At 50.1% G+C, this 16,527-nt stretch overlaps 1 protein-coding gene across 1 annotated transcript in view; it reads right to left on the bottom strand.

The window, feature by feature from the left end:
* The window catches only part of NOS1 (nitric oxide synthase 1), a 45,219-nt gene extending 29,280 nt beyond the window's left edge, over positions 1–15,939 (bottom strand). Inside the window, exons 1-2 of the mRNA XM_067307379.1 lie at positions 15,184–15,939; positions 3,228–3,360 (exon numbers count right to left, since the gene is read on the bottom strand). Of these exons, the coding sequence (XP_067163480.1) occupies positions 3,228–3,360; positions 15,184–15,911 (861 nt within the window). The 5' untranslated portion in view covers positions 15,912–15,939. The remainder of the gene's footprint in view (positions 1–3,227; positions 3,361–15,183) is intronic.
* Positions 15,940–16,527: the final 588 nt, after the last annotated feature.

The raw sequence follows: 16,527 nt of genomic DNA, 5'->3' as shown, positions 1-16,527 counted from the left end.
ATTTCCTTCCAGACTGCATTAGCTCTGTTAGTTGAAAATGTATTTTCCCTTGTTATAAAGCTGTAAATCATCCTTACAAGCCAGGAGCTGAGCTGACTCCCTTCCCCTGCTAACACGCGCCCGCACGCCCCCGTGGTTACCGCGCCGTTCCTAACAAATCAATCTGTACAGGCTGAAATATGGCTCATGCCGGACCCAGTCTGGTGAAGTCACAACATTTTTTTGTCAGAAAGGTTTAGGGCCAGGTGAACCAGTCTTCTGGGAAACAAGCAAAACACGCTGCATGATTTTGCAAAAAAAGACTGAGAAGAGGGACCCATGCCCAGCTGGTCTCTCAGCATCCCGTTGCAAGCGCCTGTGAGCGTTCTCCACCTGGACAAGTGAATCCACAAAATGCTGCTTTAAGAACAACATACATAAAAAGCTCATGTCTGGCTTAGCTTGCCACCATTGCTGCATTAAATGCTGATTAACTGCTGTTTGCAGTAAGTTTAGTGAAACTATTCACGGTGGCAAAAGCTCCGTCTTCCCCGTAGTACTATTAGCCCAAGCACAGTTCATCTTCACATGCCCTCCATATAACACTGACCAGTGCAAGTCCCGGGAAAACCGCAATTTCTGGGAAGCAAGTGCTGCAGGGTTGGTTTTGGAGGCATCCTGCAGCTCAGCTCAGCCAAGAAACATGGGCTGGGACGCGGGTGTTTAGTGGAGATGACGTGTCGAGGTCGCTGTCGCCCTGACCATGTCCAGCCCAGGGGAGCTGCTACAGAGGGAGCGGGGAGGCTGGCTGCAGCTCTGGAGACTGCAGGGAGCATGTGAAAAAAACCAAACTGCTTCCAGCAGAGGAGGCATAATGATTTGGAAATAAGAAGGATAAAAAGAAAGCCTGCACATCTAATGAAAAAAAAACAAAAATGAGTTTAACAGCAGCTTAAGACTGGGGATTTTGGCAGCCCTAACATGGAGAGAAATTAAGCCTTGAACACAGAAGGTTATAAAGTGCTTATAGTAACAGACACATACATGCAAGAAGCTTAGCAAAGAAAGCAGAAAGACAGTCTCTTTCCACAGCCAGGGGAAAGGGACCGAAATGTCACCTGTCCTTGGGTGAGATGGACTCGTGATACCTGCCACTGCGCATTAGGAAGGACATGGGGCTGCCCAGGGACGTCTTTGCGGTGGCTGAGCGAAATGCGCTGCAGCTCTTGGACGCACCCATTTGCGTATGGTGACATATGACGATACCCATGGTATGATCGTTGATGCTGCCGCGAGAGCTGGCGAGAGGAGGACAGAAATCACTCTGAACCGAGCACCCAACACAGGTTGGCTAGAAATGGGCAGCAGATCTGACACAGTGAGGATCTCAGCCTTCCTGCACAGTGGGTCTCACCTATGTCAGACACCTTGTGCATGCTTTAAAAGTGCATGTGAACATCATTCTGCTCACGACTCCCAGGCAGACTGGTGGTGGTCCCAGCACAGGAGGAAAAAGGGGTCTGGGAAGAGTCAACCCACCACAACCAAGCTGTCATGTGAAATACCGAGCACCACCAAGCCCTGTTCGCCTCTGCTGTTATGAAGGGATCTTGTCACCTCACTGAAGATGCAGGATGTGGCCCTTAGAGAGAAGGCTGAGAAACGCGGAGGTCCTCTCTGCAGTGCAGAGCAGGCAATTCAAGCCATTAAAGAACTCTATGCTGGGAAGTCAGGTCTCCAGGACAGTGCGAGGTGACCCCTGCCATAAGCTTCTCCACAGGGTACTGGCCAGCGTGCTCCTCTCCCTGCCTTGCTCACAGGGTCATTATACGCAATAACAGCATGTCCCATCGCCTCCCTGTTTCTTTGTTTGTATCTCATCTTAGTCTGGAGACTCTTCAGAAAAGGGAAAACATCTGTCGGAAGAGCAATGGGGCCCAGACCAAGAATAGCTGCTGGACACTACTGGGTCACTGATGCCAGCTCAATATATGAGTGTTAACTACACTGTTGTGGCCCCTGCAAGTACAACAGATCTGGCCTGCAGGCAGCACATTAATGAAGAGGGTTGATACCATAGCTCACCAGCAGCCAGGAAGAGGCATTGACCAGGCCTGGGCAGTGCTGCCCTTTCTGCCGGGGAAGCTCCTGAGCTGAGGCAACACTGATTTTCTTGGAAGTCTTCATGTGACCGTTCATCCGCTTTTCTCCCCTCCCTTGGAAAATATTCCTTACTAGGTCACCCTGAGAAATCCGGTGGGGAGAAGGCAGGCGAGGAGACCAAATGCTCCCAGGACTGGTACTTCATGATCCTGCCCCCTCTGCTGGTTAGTCCCATCTGGGAGATACGTTTGGCCGAACAGGCTTGGCCACACTGAGGTAACGTCATGTTTTCCCTGAGGTGATCCTTCTGGCCTGGCAGGGACCGCCTTGTGTCTCTGGCTTTGCTACAAATGTGGAGTTAATCCGCTTTTGGCAAGGAAGCCTGAGAATTTATGCTTGTGGAGAGCGCAGAGATGAAAAGGCACCGTACAACATATTAGCTGAAGTGCTATATTGAATTACCTTCATACAAATCAAAACGAGCTTAACAACATGACTTGGCTTTTCACCATGGAAAGCAACAGCGATCCCAAGGGAAGGTTTCTGAGAATGAGCGTGCTGCCCCTGTTCTCCCAACCGTGCTCCTGACCCTGCCTCAGCCCCTTCGCCTGGAGGAATACTATTCTCCAGAGATGTACACCCTGGCTGAGCCTCAGCCTCGCTGCTCCCTCCCAGTACAGCCAAGGGGAATTTGGCCTGTGGCCCAAAGGGGCTCCATGCCCCCCAGCCGCACTGGGGCAGCCCTGCAGGAGAGGGTGCTGGGGGACGGGAGCGCAGTGCTGTGGCCTTTGCGTCGGCAAGCTCAAGGGCAGACCAGAGCGTGGATCCTGCGCCCTGAAACCATGGCTCCACCAAGGAGGGATTTAAGGAGCTTTGGGCCACCACGACATCTCTGTTGGCTGGTGACCGGGAGCAGCTCTGGGCACGGCTGTGGAGGGAGCCTTGCAGCACTCACAGACACCTTAGCTACTCTGTGCTGGGTGCCATCCCGCCTGGTGCCGAGCTCCCTCATTCCCTTGAAATCAGGGGCCCCCACGGCAGCAAAGGGAGTCCTTGTGTGTTGTCCATGCTGGGAGACCGACCAGGACAGTTCTCCCACCGCTGAGCCCCCTCCCACCCACGGCAGCACGAGCGATGGGTCTTACCTGCTCCGTTTCAGAGTAGGGGTTGTTGAGGACCACTGGCACATTGCTCTTTCCCCACAAGTCGCCAAAGATGCGGTCGTTCTCCATCCGAGCAGGTAAAGGTTTCTGGGGCTTGTTTTCCCCTTCTCTGAAACTGAAGGGTTAAAAACCATGTGGGTGAGTGGATTGTGGAGGGAAGCTTGGTGGGCGCCCAGGCCACCAGCTTGGTGGACGTGGGGCCGGCTCTGCGGGGCCACTCCAGCGGGCTCCTCTCCGAGCGAGTGATCACTCCAGGACTTGCTCGCACCACTTCGCGCAGGAGGGAAAACTTCAACATTGCACTGAGGGAGGGGGAGGAAACGCTCTGTGTTGGCCAAGACAATGAATCACCTTCTACGAGGGCAACCAAAACACAATAGACATTTTCTCAGACAAACAAATGCAGAGCCTTTAAAACGACAGGAAACCAGTGCCCTGCATTGGCTGTGGGACTGAAGCCGTGTCCTTCTCCAAGCCTGGCACCCAAAGCCCACGCCAACCCTTAGCACCCCACCACCTCTGCTGATGGGGTTACGGACCAGACCCCCTTCCCTCTGAAAAGCAAGCCAAAGCAATCCCCACACCGGCGAAAGCAAGCGCAGAGCCCAGGGAAGGAGAGGAGCACACATGCTTATCTGCAAACCTCACGGCAAAACCATCCAGGTTTGCAGAGAGCTGGCTTGTGTTTCTGAGCGAAGGAGAGGAAAAAACCCAAGAAAAAAGAGGTGGCTCCCAGGAGAGAGAGAGAGACAGCTCTCTCGCCTCTTCCTGACCTTTACAGATGCTGCAAATGCTTCTGAAGGCAAGGGATTTTACCCAGGTGAATCTGTTCGAGCAAACAGACTGCTTGCTTACACAAAGCTCAGTACATTTGCAAGGTTGGGAGAACAAGGACATCTCCAACATTGGCTGTACTGGCCTGCACTCAGTTTAAGACCGATATCACTCACAGTGCCTAAATGCACAGAGTCCACCCTGCAGTCAGCCCCACACCACCAGCACCGAAACGATGGCGCTGAGCACCCCGGCGCTGGCCAGATTCGGGCAGGAGCTTCCCGGCTAGATGGGTTACACTGCGTGGGGCCGCAGGCTGCGACTGGCACAGCCTCGCCGCTCGCAGCGGCACTGCCTTTGCCCTTGCTCAACAGACCATCAAGCTAATGTGCTCTGGCAATTATTTTGCTCCTGCTGTCAGTTCTTAAAAGTCTTCCAGATGCCCACTAAAGTCAGTAATGAGCCTTTCCATTAACAACGGCAGGCTTTGGTCACTGACCAAAGGAAGACTCTTACACTCAAGACATAATTCACACCAACACAACGCTCTTGAAACAGTCTCTGGGAGACAGATACATACATACATACAAATTCAGATTCACCACCCACCTCGCCTCCAGCCTGTATCTTTAGGTACAGCTTAAGCAAAATATTTCATTTAAAGGCAATCTCCCTTTGTTCTAACTTTTCAGTAATTTTTCTGTGTTTACAGAGTAATATTCGGCTGCCAAAATATTACAGTAGGCTCCTGGATATCTTCCAGACACTGCATGCCTTTGGGTGAAAGTGGCCAGCTTGGTGCAGGAAAGGAGGCATAAATGCAACGGGGGCAGCTTTTTGTTGAAATTACTATCCTCTGCTATTCAGAGAAGAAAGTAGTTCTTGAGCAATTTGGCTTGTTTGAGTACGTGAAAGGGTTTTGATCAGATAAAATACAAGAAACCTCACCCGCCATGATGTGCAGGCAAAGCCAAAGACAACAGGCCCTGGCTCTTTGCTAACTCCGAATAACGGTGGCCACGCTGCCCGCGGAGAGCACCCAGCACCCACACAGGCTGCCCGGTGCTGTGCCGTGCCCCGTTGTCTGTCCCACTGCACGCTCTTCCTGCCAGGGCCCTCGTGACTCCGCTTGCTGCAGCGGCGATAAGTGCTCTGATGGCTGGAGATGGAAACGTGGGAGCGCAGCCTCCTCCACCCCACTCAGAGCTCTGCCTGCGAGGGAGATCGCGGCTCCCTTGTGATGCCCCGGTGGCACAGCCAGCCCCGGCTCAGGCCCTCACTCTAACAACCCTTGTGAGCTCTGGTGCGTCCCACTTGGGCTGCCAGGCACAGGGACACGTGTTCCATCTGCTCTCAGCTTGTTTGCCAGCAGAGCTTAACTGCTTACAAGGGGGGAGAGAAAAATCTCCTGCTAATCACACCCCTAAGGCTCCTGAGCCCAGCTCAGCCAAGCTCTACCTTGGGAAATCACACCAGCAGAGGAAAAAATAAGTCAGTGTCGCTTTAGTCCACATGGCCACGGCACCAGCCTTGATTTGTCCACTCTTGAGCCTGCTGGGGACAACCACGAGCCACTGATAGTCACTCTGCCACCCTCGACCAGCCCATTCGAAAGGGAGAAAGGCAAGGTCTCTTAACATGTCTTGTTTACCTCCAGTTAGAGAGTTCCTAGGTGCAAGACAGAGAATTAGCAGGATGAAAATTCAGCAGATCTGCCTGTTTTCCCTCCAAGTCAAGCCCAGCTATTAAATATCTCAAAGAATACTCATCTCCAGGGCTCCGCATTCCTGCCCTCTGGCACTGAGCCCTAACACAGCCTCAAAATCCCAGGTTAGCACAGGGGAACAAACTTTTGTTTCAATTGCAAAGTGAACCTGCACCTTCTGAGAAGCCTGCTCTCCCCAGCCAAATAAAAGGCAGGGTCTGTTTTACTGGTTGCAAGTTACTAAATGACATTCCTTGGAAAGCTGAGTGTCTTGCTTTGCCTGCTGTACTCTGGGTGAGGTGAAACGCCTTGTGGAGGAGGAAGGGGAGACTGTGTCTTCCATACAAAGTCCTCAGGTTTCCTGCATCTTTCTTTGACCTCCTTCGGGCTTTCCAGCAGCCTTTGGGCAGATCTGTCCCATGGACCTGCAGGCTTCCCAGCAGCAGTGTCTGGCTAGGGTTTGGTGATTCCAAGGACAGTTCTTCCTGTCTCTTCTGAGATGTCACTGAGCACTTCTCTTATCCCCCACGCAGAGATGACTGAATTTGAAGGGAGAATGGAGGCAGGTGAAACACCACTGCAGGTCAACACAGATTCTCACCTGTAGCTGAGGAGCACCAACATGCTGATCCACATATGATCCAGAATCAAGACACAAGCACAAAATCCAAAAAGAGATGGAAGAAATCCCTCAGCTTTACCGGCTGAGAGGGGGGACTGAGAGGAAGGAACCTCCTGGGGGCCTACAGTACCTCTCTAAGGGCACAGACACACTTGGCCGGGCAGGTCCCACAATGTCAGATATTCCACAGGCACCTCAAAAATGACAGTGAGCATATGCCTGCAGATGCCTGGCATGACCCACTGTTTCCAGGAAGGTGTTTGCAAGCCTGTCTAAATGGGCATCTGCAGGCGTGATGGAATCTCAGAGACGAATCAATCAACTGGCAGCAGCAGCTGGAGGACTCAGCTAGAAAGCTGCACACGTAATCTCATTGTCTGCACACCAGCAAAGCCATAAATGCTGGTACCTGTGCCAACGGCATGGAAAAAGACCAGATGCTTGAATTAAGTCATCACTGTAGCTGGCTACCTTGTGCATTACAAGTAGGATGAAATCGCTGGAGTTGGGCCCTGCTCCTGTTTGCTAGCCTCAAGGATCATCCAACAGTAAGGCGCATCATCCTGAGGAACAGGGAGACATTAGTGGCTGGATGCTCAGGAGCAAACGCTCTGTGTCCCACTGCGTGTTTGCAATTGGGGCAGAAACAGGTTGTTTATTGCTATTCTTACTTGGCAGCCTCACGGCTGTGTACCAGGGAGCAAGGTGCTGCCCCCACCCTTACTTTCTGCTATAAGAGTAGTCAAGTGTAGCTGCAACAAAACCATTAGACAAAACTCATGGTTACGTCTCTAGCACCTGTGCTGGTGTTGAGCTATCATTTGGACTCTGCGCAGTGTTAGTTAAGGAGGCTGGAAGCTGTGGAGACGCCCATCCTTAGAAGACCTGGTGGTGTGTGCTCCATGGGCTGTGCCAGCACTGACCTCTTCCAGATGAGGCTGCACAGAAGTATCAGGCTCTGTCTTTTGGAGAGAGAGGAAAGAAGAGCCTGTTTAGAGGAGCCACAGCTTCATCCCAGTCATAGCCAAGATAGGGAAAAAAATCAATTGCGTAGTTTTACAAATATTTCCTGCCCTTTTCTTGGAATCACCTTGCTTGTGAGCTCAGACAGGAATGCAAACAAGGCCTTTCAGGATAGTTGTTTTCCTCTCTTTGGTCTGACTTCCCCAGATGGCAGCAGAGACAGAGGGTGACCTGCCCACTTTCATACAAGGTTGTTTACTCACATGTTCTGGGGACACTGCTGGGATATCCAAAATGCCTTGTCCAAACTCAGCCTCAATATAATGTTTTCAAAAGCACTTTAGTGATAGGTAAGCTGAAATGGCTCTTCTCACAGGTTCCCAGGAGGCCAGTGGAGAAAGCGCATTCCCTCCAAGAGGTGGTTCGAAATAGCCATGTTAGGCATCTGCAGCAAAGTTGCAGCCAAAGCAGAAGGGGAAAGAGTGAGTTTCACCCTACTTGGCTAACATCAGCCTTTGGAGAAATCCTCACGACTCACTTCCAAACCCGATCTAGTGTCTTTCAAGAACAGGAACAAACCCTGAAGATCTTGTCCTCAGAGACACCTATTTTGTTGAATGGCTGATATCACTCTCCTAAGTGCCAGATCCAAGATCCAAAGTTCTCCTTTCTGGCCTTGGTCCCACTGACAGATCTATCAAATGCTATCTCAGCATTAGCAAGTTCTCTTGAATCCAGAGCAAGTTTTTGAGAAGGAACCTAAGCTTAGGTCTTTTGTTTTCAAAGCAAAATTCTTTATTAAGAAAAGAAAGAGGAATCCTGCCATCCCCCGCTCTTGAGAAGGCACAGCACTGGATTGCTGTCTCACCTCTGAAAGAGCATCTGGCTGTTTGGAAAAATGAGAGGCACCACTGCTTTCTTTTGACTAATTTGATGATGTTGCAGTGCTCAGAGTGATGAAGCAGAAAGAAAGTTGCTGAGACAGGCCTTTGAGAAATCTCTCCAGAGCCTTTCCAAATGAAAAAAAAAAAAACATGAACAAAAAATTTGTCATTTTGCTCCTTTGAATTTGCTTGGCAGAAAGAGCTCTCTGATTTCCCACGCAGAGATGAGAGGTACAACTAGCTGCTGCAATCCCCAGGGGCCAATTTGGATGAACTGATGAGGGCTCAGAAGCCCACACACCTGATGGCTCTCATGCCGTGATGCTGCTAGCAGTGCCCCATGCAGTGACTGCAAGGCTGGGATGCTGCTGGAGAGGAAGGAGTCCTTCCAGATCCTTGTTCTGGCAGCTGAAAAGCCTGCGCCAGATATTAGGACTTGCCTGTCACACATGCACACACTGCTCGCTCTGAGCTGCAAGAGAGAAATACCTTCTTTTTTTCCCACCCTGGTTTGTCCTTGGGGACTGCTGCAAGGTTGCCCTACCAGAGTGCCACACACTGCTTCCTTCTTCTGGGGTAAATGGCTCTTCCTCACCCTTTTTTGCCCCATGGAAAACCATACTCCAGAGGACATTTCACCCTCAGAGGTAAATATTTCTCTGTTATCATGCCCCTTGGGCAGCCCACAGTCTGCAGTGTTGAAAAACTTGCTGGCTATGAACTCCTCTTCTCATTGCTGGAGAACTAAGGCAGGACCTTGCACAGCAATGCATGTTTCAGGGAGAGGCTGGAGAAGGGGTCCACATTATGTGTCAGCATAGAGCAGGGCCTGGGATTTGCAGAGAGCAAAAGGTGGTGGAGCAGAGCTCAGGAGGAAGCAGGGATGCCAAAAGCAGCTGTAGGAATAACTTCAAGAGGTGGAATGCACTTCTCAGAGATGGAGCAGGGCCAGCTTGCCGGTGCAGCGCGCTCTGAACAGAGCAGGTGATTGCAGAATGATCAAAACAAGAAAGCACTTCCCAAATGAGAAAGGAAAGTTTGAAGAGTGCCGAAGGAAGAGGACAAAAGCGTCACTAACAAGCACATGGTGTGACAGAAGTGGGTCCCATGCCCTCAGGATGCCAGGGGCAACGCTTGGCTGTGCCAAGAGCCAGGATTAGGAACTAATGAGCTGAACAAGTTGTGCAGAGCTGGTTCTAAGATACAAGGCTGCTAAATGCTACGCATGGGTTGTGAATGATGAAAACATGGGGACAGATCCCTGTGCCCTGACCATCCCAAACTCCCACTAACACCATTCGAGATTGATAGGCACCATACAGGCAAGCGTGGGACTCAGGATGGTGCAGCCCATAGAAGCGAGGCTTGCGCTGGGGTGCTCCCCAAGAGTTTAGGAATCCCAGGTGCACCACAGCTGGAATCACCACACTGTGGGGTTGCTGTAGCCCTGCAATGACCCCATGAGTGCTGAGCAAACCTAGTCAGCAAAGGGGAAGTGACACCCCAGACTCGCACTGTAAGCATCTAGGTACTGTGAAATTTTGAACTGGGTTATCTGTTGAACATCCGTACTAATATCCATTGGTATGTGTACTGTTATATGTTGACTATACTGTTAAGCATCCTGTTGACCATCCTGTTGGTATCCATACTGTTATTGACTGAGGCTGTCTGTGTAACTGTGGTCTGGCATTGATCGATTGGATGATGAACTAAGCCCGGGAAGGATAAAAGAAAGTAAGCAACATACCTCTGGTGTGGACTCGGACTTACAGTCAGCTGGCCTGCGGACCTGACAACCCACCCATCTGTGGGGACGCCCCTGATGCCAGCTGCCAGGGAGAACCTGAATCATCTTGGCGCAGCTCAAGCATGGTGAGAACAGCCCAGGGAAAACCATACCAGAGGGGTAGCTCATAAGGACAAGGAAAGGGCGAGAATGGTCATTGTACTGTGCATCCCTGGCTTAACCATAGAGCTCAGATATACGCATTCTATTTTTAGTTCTTTACTATACTATTTAGCTTTGCTATACTTGTAGATTGTCTGGTGTTGATTGTTTAGTGTTGTCCAGCATCAGTCATATGTGTAGAACCACTTAGCTCTAATAAATTCTTACACTTGACAATTGATGATCTCTCAAGTTCAGTGCAACTAACCCTGGAATCCGAAAGAATCCCGGGTGCCCCTCTAGTGGTGCGTCACAGAGATTCAGCCAGTTTCAGATGCTACCTGTTCCTTCCCAGCCATGCCTTTCTAAACACAAAGAGAGTCCAGAGTATTTCAGCTTCAACATCTTATTTCAAGCTGGTGTACAAAGTTAAATGCAATTCAGGTCTCCCAGGAGGGTGCAGGCTCACACATGAACCTTGAGACAGTCTGCTGGGGACCAAGCACTAGAACAGATGTTCCAGGCATTTCAAGAAGCACCACACAACACAGAGGGCTGCGCTCACATTTGGTGCAGTGACAGAGCAGACAAAGGACTCCCAAGCTCCAAGAGGTGCAAGTTGGAGTTTTGCTCAAGCATTGCCCTGGAAATTGCCCCTGCAGTTGGGAACTTGGGTGGCAGAGGGTAGGGAGCCAGGCATGTGACCAGCCACACTGTTACCCTAGCGCCCGGTTTTGGATACTGCCCCTACCTTTACACCTCCATATATTGAAAGAATCTCAATGAAAGAGGGGCAACACCAGACTGAATAACTTTCCCAGCTTGCTGAGCAGAACTGGGAGCACAGCCAGGAAGGGGAGGCAAATATCCCAAGCTCTGGTAGCTCCCCATCTTGCTGGACCACCCTTCTAGGGCCCAAACACCACAATGTCCTCCGAGTGGTGATGGGTCTCAGAGGGACAAGGGCATAAACATGACACACTGCAAGAAGGACCTTAAACACCCTCTCTTGGGAGAGTGATCAGAGAGCCCTCCACAGGGGTATATATTCTGGTGGAATAGGCTGTATGCAGGCACAAAACGCCTCTCCAAATTAGACTGATGTAGTCAGAGTGACGAGGAGGAAGAATCTGCAGAGGGAGAAGGGGAGCAAGGGGAGGGTTATTCACTGTCAAAGCTTCCTGCTTCAACATTTTGCAGAATGAAGTAACATGATAGTTTCAGGGAACCTTTTCATTTCAGAGGTTTTAAAGTTTTGTGTCCAAGTACAGAATAATGAAGACATCAGAAATGCAAATGAAATGTTTTGAGCAACACAAAGAGATTTTGGCGGCAGCGAAGGAGGTGGGAGGAAGAGAATTTTCTCTTAGAGAACTGCAAAATTATGGGGTTTGTTCCAATGCAGGATGGAGCCTGAAACCTTGAAACCCTTCATAAAACGGAACTCCTGCTCTCAACACAGTTCTCCCTCTGAGGGCTGCTGATGCTGCTTTTTGGACCAAAACTGCCATGTTTCCATCATACTGTTCATGTTATGGAATAGACCCAAGAAGAAAAATAAATACTGGCAACTTGAGGGGGGAGGAGAGAAGGGAGATGGGACATGACAATCTCCTGAGAGCCCAGAGGGAAAAACAGACCAACAGACCTAAGTTAGCTGGCAATGAATGAATCAAACTCTATTTTTATTTTCTAGCCCACAGTGAGCCTCATGGAAGAAATGACAGTTCTCATCATACCTTGCTCCCCACTTTCATGCTCAGTTTTATGACCAACTTCATCACAGATGGGTTGCCCCAATAGCAGACATTCGACCATGGTTACAGCCCATCCCATGGGCATGCGGCACGTGCACAGGGAACCTTGCAAACTAGCGGGGTAGAAAATAACAGGGAGCAAATGCCAGGTCATTTCAGGGGCAGCTGCCCAGAGAATGAAGGCCATGGGTGCAGGGGATGTAGATAAACTGATTTTTTTCAGTGTAATCTTAACAGCTTCCAGTTTTCTTTACATGTAACATTAGAGACGTGGGCTGAAATCTCAAAACATCAGGTATCGTTTGAATCACTTTTGCCAAAGCCCATCTTGAACAATAAGTGAATAACTTCAAGCTTGTACCATTCCTTTTTGCCCTAGGAAAGCTGTCAAAGCTCTGCGGGCAGGACTGGCTTTGACAAAGCACTACTGGCTGTGGAGGTCAACACCAGACAAAGATGGAGACAGAACAGGATTGGCCCCAAGGCCAGCATCTTCAGCTGGATTGATGGTCAAGTGACGTCTAGAGCTCAACCCTGAGAGAAGTTAAAGCCCCTTTGGACCCTTCTGGTATTTAGGTAGACCTCTATTCCCATTTTGACTAACATCAGCATTGCCTGGTCTTGCTAGCCTGAAGAAGTCACAGCCTAAGGCACTAGAGCTGCATCAATCAGATAAGGGTTACTTATATTCTTGGACATTTCTTTGGCATCCATCAACACGGTATCCATAGTTATGTACTTGTCCTGTGGGCCAAGAAAACTCTCATTGTAGAAGACCTCTACAATGCCCCAGCTCTGGCTGAGACCAAGCAGAGGAAATGAATCATCTTCAGCACATCGCAGGAGTGGGAGGAGAGAGGGCTGGAGAGCAGCCTTTATCCTGCAGAGCAGCTTTCCACAAGTTTCTCCTGCAGTGTACGTCCTTTCCTACTTCTCTGCTAAGGCCCAGGTCATCTCTCTCACCCAGAGTCCTACCACAAGAGCAAAGCTGCAGCTTTTTTATCAAGCAGAAGACTGAAGACTAATTTTGACTGAAAAGTGGATTTTCAGGCCCAAGGTGCTACTTTTTTTTTAAAGGATTTTGAAAAATAAAGAAATCTTGAGTTTTGGTGAAGTATCCATTTTGCCAATATTTTTGTTGGCTCAAGGTCCATTAAATCTTTCAGTTTCAGTGAATTCAAGCTGTTTTGATTTAATTTCTTTAAGAATATATGATATTCCCCAAAGAAAAGCTACATTTTTCATTCCTCCCCAGGCAGAACAGAACTTCCTAGGAGACTCTCCAGCTGATGAAATGGGACAGGGACATGGGGAGACACGCATTGAAGGGTGAGGCTGTACCTTGCATCAGCCCTTGGGACTGTGCAGTCCATCACCCTGCCATGTGCAGCCACGTCCAGCTGCACATCCCTTCTGCTAGAGCAGACTGCAAAGGTGCAGATTAACAGAAGAATATGTTTTTCCCACCCAATACACTGCAGAGGCCAAAGTACACTTTCAAAAAGCGGCCAGACAAATGCTGCATACTGAGACCTGAGGGTCTACACTGCAGGCAGGGGATGGCTGGCATGGCTGCCCCCAAGCTCACACTGTCCCAGGCTCTTCCCCAGATATCTGCTACCAGCTGCTGGCACTGAGCCGAGCAGATTTTTCTCTGACTCAGTTTGGCTGTCCTAACGTGCTTTGAGTAACCATATCCTCCTTGTAAAAACTGCACAATTTGAGAGGACAGAAACAACAACACGAAAACATTCAGCTGAAAAAAAAAAAAAAAAAGATTACAAATATAAAGTGTAGGTGTTAGTGTCTAATGGGAGCAATCTAGAGCTCACCGTCTCCTTGCAGCCCAGCCAGGCTCTGCCGCTGTTACCCACAACGTGGTTTGCTGCTGCAGCATCCCTGGCTGTGAACCCAGCCCGCATAAGGATCCAGCCAGGGATTCAGCTCTGCTGCAGCCAACAAGTCTGGCTTTCCCCTCTCACTGCTTCTGATAAAAAAAGAATACTTTTTGCCCTCCCTCCCTAAGGAAATGGGCATCTCTCAAACAAGCAGGCACAACAAGAAAACTAGAAGTTACCTACCCCACCATCACCAGAACAAGATCGCCACTTCAGCAAACCCTCCTGAATAACCTGGACTTTTACATTCAGTCAGTAAATGAGGACGGCAACAACCTGCTGCAACACTTAACACTACTCAAATGTGCTTGGGGACTTGGCGAAAAGCAACAGGAAAAGGCAAAGTACCATTGCTAATAAATGGCCAGGAGGCAAGGGTGATGATATGAAAAAAATAACTACCAAAAATACTCTTGTGAAGCCTGAAGGGCCACAGGGAGATGCCTTGGCTCTGGGGTGATGGTGTCCCTCCATAGGCATATCTTAAGGAAACAGCAGTCAGAGGACAATCAGAAAGGCAATCCCACATGCATGGCCCCTTGCAGGAACTGATGTCAGAAATGAACCTCTCCCTTTCATCAGCATGACTTCACCCTCTTCAAAAGGCCATGGGGCAGGCATCCGTATGTGTCCCACCCTTGTTACACACACATTTGCACACACATATTGAAATAATTAACTCGATCTAGAAACAGCAGAAGGGAAGAACATGCAGCTCTGCTATTGCATTCCAGCAAGGGATTGTTATTTCTGAGCTCCCTGGAAGGGAATCGTTCCTCCCCCTTCCATAAGCACAGAAAACCAGAGCAGCCAAGGCAGATCCCACTGCCCTTTTGCAGAACTCCCCGTGACCTCAGTTGGAGCCAGACTGGGCTTCTCTTCTTCCCTCCCAAGAGCTGGAGCCTGATTGCCAAACAACACAGAAGATTTCAAAATCCATTTCTTTGGGAAGCATTGTACTCAGTCGGTCTGACATTCCTTCTCCCATTCGGGCACCAGATTTTAACTGGAGAGCCCCCAAGCAGAGTATCAAGGACAGCCAATACCATGAACCTTGCTTGGCAAATGGGGAAGCTGAGTCATGAGATTTTTGCCTAAAGGCTGCAGCAAACATGCCCAAGACCACAGAACAGAAGCAAATCTGAGCCCAGCCTGTGATCTACTGCATCACACTGTTAGGTCCCAGGACATGTCACTCTTGCTGTCTCTCCAATTTCCCATGCTTACATCCTTCTCCCTTTCTTCCACCATCTACCCCCAATATTTCATTCCTTTTATCTTCCCCTCATGAACTGCTCCCTCCTTTTTTTTGCATCCCTTCCTCTCCCATATCTCACATGGCAGCCGTTTCTGGACAGGTGTCTACTAGCACCTAAACCAGCCACTTTGGGTAGCCATAACCAGTACATTTCACCAAAAGTAAAAAATGTATTTAGGGACCTACCAGTCCACCTGGACTTCTATATCTCTTGTCTCTACCTTGAAGGGCGCATCTCCATCACTGTCCTTACTGCTGCTCTTCAGGAGATCCAAGACAGGCTCAATTTCTTTGAGCAGTTCATTATCTTCCACACCACCATTGAGGCAAAGGTGACCACAAGCACTGTCCTTCCCTTTCCCAGTGTCCTGCCCTTTTGTGTCGGTAACAATGCCGTTAACATGGACCAACGGCTCCACTTCCCGCCTGATCTCTCTGGCCCACAGGGAGCCCATGGTGCGGTCAGCTCCTGACAGTGGCTGCTCTTTACTGTGCTGGCTTGGGTTGGACAAGTCAACTGCCTTTGGAGCTGGGCACAAGGGCCTGGTTACACGGATGGTTTTTGGTGTCCCATCACCAGCAAAAGTGGTCTCCAGATGAGTGGTGAAGCCCTCGGGGCCCCGCAGGATGAGGACCACGTAGGTCTCAGAGGCAATGCTTCTCAGTATCTCCAGCGCAGTCTCATAGCTCATGTCCACCAGGGGTCTGCCATTGACAGCTAAAATGATGTCCCCAGCCTGGATGAGGCCGCTCTGCTCTGCAGCCCCTCCCCGGATCAGGTCTGAGATGATGACAGGTGGCTTGTTGACACGCTCCTTCACCAGGAAGCCGAGGCCCCCGACCTTGCGCTTGAACAGCCTCACCGAGATGACGTTTGGCTGTATCTGCTGCACGCTGAACACATTCTCTTCCATGGCAGCCCTCAGTCTTCTAGTCTGTGGGTCAGGACCTTGAGACCTGCTGAGCCCAGAGAAATTCAGTGCCCAGAGCTCATCAGCTGAGAAGCTTATCCACTCAAGGATCCGCTGGGCCAGGGAAGGGGAAACTTGCCTCACTGCAAAACTCCTCTGGCCTTTGGGTCCAGGCTGGTGTTTTGCAGCATACTCACTCCTGCCTCTCTCTTCCAATGCAGACAGCCCAGGGAAAGCGAGAGCGTGTTGCTAGAGGGAAGCAAGCCTACAAGCAGCATGTACAGGTCTGGGCATCACTCGACTGAGCAGGGGCTGGAGGGGGCAACATGACAGCTTCAAGTCAAGCTCTGATCCTGCACAGGGCAGAGGGGTGGAGGCAGTCTGCTCGCATTACGGACATCCCCGCAGACTACTTCTCAGGCTGCAAATGGACCGTGAGCTTCTTTATCTAGAAAGGGAAAAACAAAAAAGGGAAAAGAAAGAAGTGACATTGGGTGGATGTAAGTACAGCCTCCACGCAGGGGTCTACATGCCACAGACACCCACATGCATCAGCCAGTCCACACAGATGTCATCCCCCAGGCTGCATTTCAAAGAGAGGCTGCAGCCTTGGATTGTT

Source organism: Apteryx mantelli, chromosome 17 (genome assembly GCF_036417845.1).
Source record: "Apteryx mantelli isolate bAptMan1 chromosome 17, bAptMan1.hap1, whole genome shotgun sequence".
NCBI lineage: Eukaryota > Metazoa > Chordata > Aves > Apterygiformes > Apterygidae > Apteryx > Apteryx mantelli.
This window is presented reverse-complemented; position numbering and strand designations above follow the sequence as displayed.